This window comes from Entelurus aequoreus, linkage group LG19, assembly GCF_033978785.1.
Source record: "Entelurus aequoreus isolate RoL-2023_Sb linkage group LG19, RoL_Eaeq_v1.1, whole genome shotgun sequence".
NCBI lineage: Eukaryota > Metazoa > Chordata > Actinopteri > Syngnathiformes > Syngnathidae > Entelurus > Entelurus aequoreus.
The window spans coordinates 19,481,059-19,486,058 of NC_084749.1; the positions used below are offsets into that span (position 1 = coordinate 19,481,059).

At 40.1% G+C, this 5,000-nt stretch overlaps 2 protein-coding genes across 3 annotated transcripts in view; both read right to left on the bottom strand.

Moving 5' to 3' along the window:
- LOC133635174 (adhesion G-protein coupled receptor D2) overlaps positions 1–2,182 on the bottom strand; it is a 273,122-nt gene extending 270,940 nt beyond the window's left edge. For both annotated transcript variants that reach the window (XM_062028051.1, XM_062028050.1), the window contains exons 1-2: positions 1,962–2,182; positions 1,832–1,868 (exon numbers count right to left, since the gene is read on the bottom strand). In XM_062028051.1, the coding sequence (XP_061884035.1) occupies positions 1,832–1,867 (36 nt within the window). In that variant the 5' untranslated portion in view covers position 1,868; positions 1,962–2,182. The remainder of the gene's footprint in view (positions 1–1,831; positions 1,869–1,961) is intronic.
- A 257-nt stretch (positions 2,183–2,439) lies between these two features.
- Positions 2,440–5,000, bottom strand: part of kif14 (kinesin family member 14) — a 32,233-nt gene continuing 29,672 nt past the window's right edge. Inside the window, exons 28-29 of the mRNA XM_062028052.1 lie at positions 4,877–5,000; positions 2,440–3,502 (exon numbers count right to left, since the gene is read on the bottom strand). The exon at positions 4,877–5,000 is cut by the window's right edge and continues 27 nt beyond it. Of these exons, the coding sequence (XP_061884036.1) occupies positions 3,153–3,502; positions 4,877–5,000 (474 nt within the window). The 3' untranslated portion in view covers positions 2,440–3,152. The remainder of the gene's footprint in view (positions 3,503–4,876) is intronic.

Consider the following 5,000-nt stretch of genomic DNA (forward strand, 5'->3'; position numbering starts at 1 on the left):
ACATTGAATGCCAGCGACCTTTGATCCCTCAGGCGGTACTGCATCAAAAACCGACATCAGTGTGTAAAGGATATCACCACAGGGGCTCAGGAACACTTCAGAAAACCACTGTCAGTAACTACACTTCGTCGCTACATCTGTAAGTGCAAGTTAAAACTACTTTGCAAAGCGAAAGCCATTTATCAACAACACCCAGAAACGCCACCGGCTTTGCTCAGCCCGAGCTCATCTAAGATGGACTGATGCAAAGTGGAAAAGTGTTCTGTGGTCTGACGAGTACACATTTCAAATTGTTTTTGGAAACTGTGGACGTCGTGTCCTCCGGGAGAAAGAGGAAAATAACTATCCGGATTGTTATAGGCGCAAAGTTCAAAAGCCAGCATCTGTGATGGTATGGGGGTGTATTAGTGCCCAAGGCATGGGTAACTTACACATCTGTGAAGGAACTATTAATGCTGAAAGGTACATACAGGTTTTGGAGCAACATATGTTGCCATCCAAGCAACGTTATCATGGACGCCCCTGCTTATTTCAGCAAATGGCCTGTCTCCCATTGAAAACGTGTGGCGCAATATGAAGCCTAAAATACCACAACGGAGACCCCGGACTGTTGAACAACTTATGCTGTACTTCAAGCAAGAATGGGAAATAATTCCACCTGAAAAGCTTCAAAAATTGGTCTCCTCAGTTCCCAAACGTTTACTGAGTGTTGTTGAACGGAAAGGCCATGTAAAACACTGGTAAAAATGCCCCTGTGCAAACTTTTATTTGCAAAAAAAAAAATTAGTTTCTCAGTTGGAACATTAAATATCTTGTCTTTGCAGCCTATTCAATTGAATATAAGTTGTAAAGGATTTGCAAATCATTGTATTCCGTTTTTATTTACAAATTTCATAACGTGCCAACTTCACTGGTTTTGGGTTTTGTAGTTACATTGTTGTATTTACAGTGTTTCTTTTTAGTCATTTGCCGCGGCATCCCATCTAATAGGAAGACAGGCAGGGGTTAGCAACTTCACACCGCATTAGATACCCTTTTTTGTCTCCCACAACGTTATTCCTCTCCCCTACAGCGTCCTGTACGAATACATGCAAATACTTAATGGTCAATTATGCAAATATGACAATGACACCATTTTGCTCTCAGCCACAAATAGATTGCAGTCCTATGAAAGACACTAGTTCATGTACTAATTACAGATTCAGTTTGTTAATATGTAGTACTCACAAAGTTAGTGATATTATGAACCTAGTCTTTCCTAAACGTTTTAAATCACATGTCAAACTGTCTTTATTTCAGTACTTTTTGCACAAGTTGCTGCTCTGTAGCGGCAAAAATGTATTTGACACGAATTGACAGAAAAACAAACATCACCCCTGACTCTTTCAGTCTCTGTCTTGCAAGATGTTGAATGACACTTGATGCTCGATGGCCCCTTCTAAAAACATTCTGCCTAAAGGATGCAATGGCAAGGAACTGTTGATGAATTGTTGGGGGTCATCTTGGTCAAGTCGTGCAAAAAGTACTCCAACGTTGAATAGTTGAACATGTGCATTTAACGTTCAAGAGAAAATGTAGTGTACTTTCTGGGAGTAATCGATTATTTTTCCTGCTTGTATCCTGTTTGTTATACTATAATCATGCTTGAATCCTGTGTTGTTTATGTTATAATGATCATCAAATTGTTTTTTTTGTTTTTTTTATTACAACAATGAACAATTTTATGTCAAGAGTATCAGTATCCCTGTAATTAATTGGTATCGAATCGGTACCAAAATGAGCGGTATCCCCTGACGTAAACAAAATCCGGTAATTAAAAACAAATACTTACAAGCAGACTTAAATTGGGAGCCATTGACCGGTGCATCCTGAAAATCAGAAAAGTTATATCAGCGGGCAAATAATTATTTTAACAATTTGGCGTTCCTTTTTGTGTAAAATATGAAAAAGAAGCGACTTACCTTAAGTAATTGTCCTTGAAACATTTAGCACTCCAGGTCGTGAACGCAGCATCGATCTGTCCACTTACGTTTCGAGTCGACCAAATACTTACTTGTGTTTTTCAACCAGTTCAACGTTGGATTGGATCGAGTTTAGTTGACGCGAGGAAGCTGTAAAAGTGGGTGTAACAAGTAGGAAAAGACAGCGCCCCAAAGTCCGAGGACCTTCCGAGGTCCTTGAACGTCTCTTCTCTCCACAGTCTGGATTGAGGTTTGCCCGATGACGTCATGCATTAATCACTAGTGTGGTTTATTTTCTACTCTACTCTGCACAGAAGTACAGTATACACTTTTGTTATAAAATAAAGTAAAAATAATCAATAATATTATTAAAACAGATTACTCATACCACAATGTACCACATACCACATACCACTGACCGAAGAAATAATAAACTAACAATGTCAATGTAATAACAGAGCAGTTACTTTGGCTTGAAAGATGCAAGTATTCTCATTTTAATGTGTAGATTTGTCATAATATTAAAGTGAGTTCAGGGAAAGCCAGATGTCAACACCAGTGTTTTTTTTTTTTATGTCAATAAAATGTATCGTATTTGTGACACAATTTCAAACACTAATATACAGAAATCAAGTGCATATACACTGCCAGACCAAAAAAAAGAGAAAGTCACCACTTGGACTTAACTAAGCAAATATATTTAAAGCCTGCATTTGGACTGCTCCTGCTGTCATTTAACCCTAATTGATGCATAGTTGAAAACTTTAATCCAAAAAGGTCCAAATACTGGCGCTCATTACGCATAAGAAAACATGAGGAAATTACTGGAAATAAATCGTGTTAACAACTGTTAAGTGAAAAGGATGACAAAAATTGAAATCTGGGCAGAAATAAATGTTGCAATGCAGAAGCTTGTGGAAAAGATGTGTGCCATGATCAAAGCTATTAAAATATTAAATCTTTGACCTTTTACTTGGTCAGGCAGTGTTTATCCACCACATGTCAACAGCAGTGCTCTTCTTCTCCTCCCGCAGGTGTCAAAATAGTATACAAATATCACACACAAAACATTTAAACACTGTTAAGGAGCATTTAGTGAGTGCAAATATAATTCTGTATTGACTTGATTGGAGAAACCCAAGCTGTGTCTACTGTCCTCTCATTTCCACAGTGATTTCTTCATTATAAATATTAGACCCAGCGTGGGCTACCACTGGACGTGACGCCTAGAGGGAGGGAACATACAAACGCATTAACGCCTCGGTTTCTACCGGCGCTTTCTTTGGGTAGCCGAGCATCTTCTTTGCTTTCATCCGTCGTGACGGTGCTGCTGCTCCCGACAGCCTCCTGCTGGTCCCAGGGCGCGCGTAGAGACTGCAGGGCAGAGTGCAGCTCGTCTTGGGCAGCCGTCAGAGCCTGGCCACGGGGAGGATGCAGTGAAAGTGCTCCTTCTTTGGAGAGGCCACTGATAATCTCATCAACATCCGTGGCCGACGTGGAGATGAGCTCTTTGCAGCTGCTGAGATTGGAGTGCCGATTGCCTGGGGGATGGTTGCATGCGGTTAAAGGACCTGTAGCGTCTAGATGAGCAAAATCACTAACAAGTTATCTTCCTTTTCCAATGCCAGACTCGATATGCCGCCCCCTCTTGGTGTGATGTCATCTACAGAACTGGAGCCCATTTCCACGCATAGACAGTGTGGATAAAAGGCAGGTGAAACTATTATTTTTGATCACTTCATTGTATGTTTTGTCACCCTAATTACTTCAAAACTGATATGGTTAAGATTATGAGGAAAAAATTTATATAAATAAATAATCGCCTTTTCCAGACTTCCCTGCTGTTCCATGTCCTTTTCCATAGACACCATAGCCTGTGTTTCCTCGTGCCCTTTCAGCATTTCCTCAAGCATATTAAGGAAAACATCAGTAGAAGAGGACACAAAATAGAATCCTAGCGGCCGTGTCTGCTCTTCTTTCTCCGATTTCCCACAGGTTTGGACTTAGTCTTTCTCCCCTCGAGGGTGCTCCTGATGAGTCTTTGAAATGTTTTCCATTCAAACTCTGACTAAAACCCCTTTTTTTTCCCCAAAGTCTGAATCATTGAACTGATCGCTGCAAATTACATTCCTCTTGCTTGGTCCGTCCCATTTTGCATGAGTCAGTTTTACTGTAGAGGTCCATACTTTCCTTATATTCCCATCATTTAGAAATGTATGCAGGCTGACCCCTTCCTCATTTATATTGCTACAACCTGCAACAATGCATCTGGTTGATAATTGTTGATCATTCCTTTAGATTTCTTGTGAAAATGTTGTGATTCAGGATGAAGACGCTACCAAAATACATACTACGCAATATGAAATTGCCTCCAGTCTTCTGACCCCTTCCTCATTTATATTGCTACAACCTGCAACAATGCATCTGGTTGATAATTGTTGATAATTCCTTTAGATTTCTTGTAAAAATGTTGTGATTCAGGATGAAGACGCTACCAAAATACATACTACGCAATATGAAATTGCCTCCAGTCTTCTGACCCCTTCCTCATTTATATTGCTACAACCTGCAACAATGCATCTGGTTGATAATTGTTGATCATTCCTTTAGATTTCTTGTGAAAATGTTGTGATTCAGGATGAAGACAGTACCAAAATACATACTACGCAATATGAAATTGCCTCCAGTCTTTCTGTAGGTGATGCAGGCCCGCCCACATTTTGGAGCTAAAAGCGGGCGTTTTAAAATGTGCTGAAACTTTTTTAAGTCCAGAACTATTAAATAATTGTCAGTATAAGAGGAGCCCTTTAAGGCATGAAAGTCCTTACAGATCATGACATACATTGTAAAGTTGAAGAAGTTTCAGGGGAGTTTTTTATCCCCACATAGCAGGGCACGTGTGTCAGAAAGCTCACCTTTCAGGGTGTTGGACAAACAGCAGTGGAGCTGCTTGATGGCCTGGTTCAACTTAAACAATGTGGTTGCCGATGCTCTCAAAGTCTGTAATTTGGAGACTGAAGCCTCTTGCTCCCCTTCTTC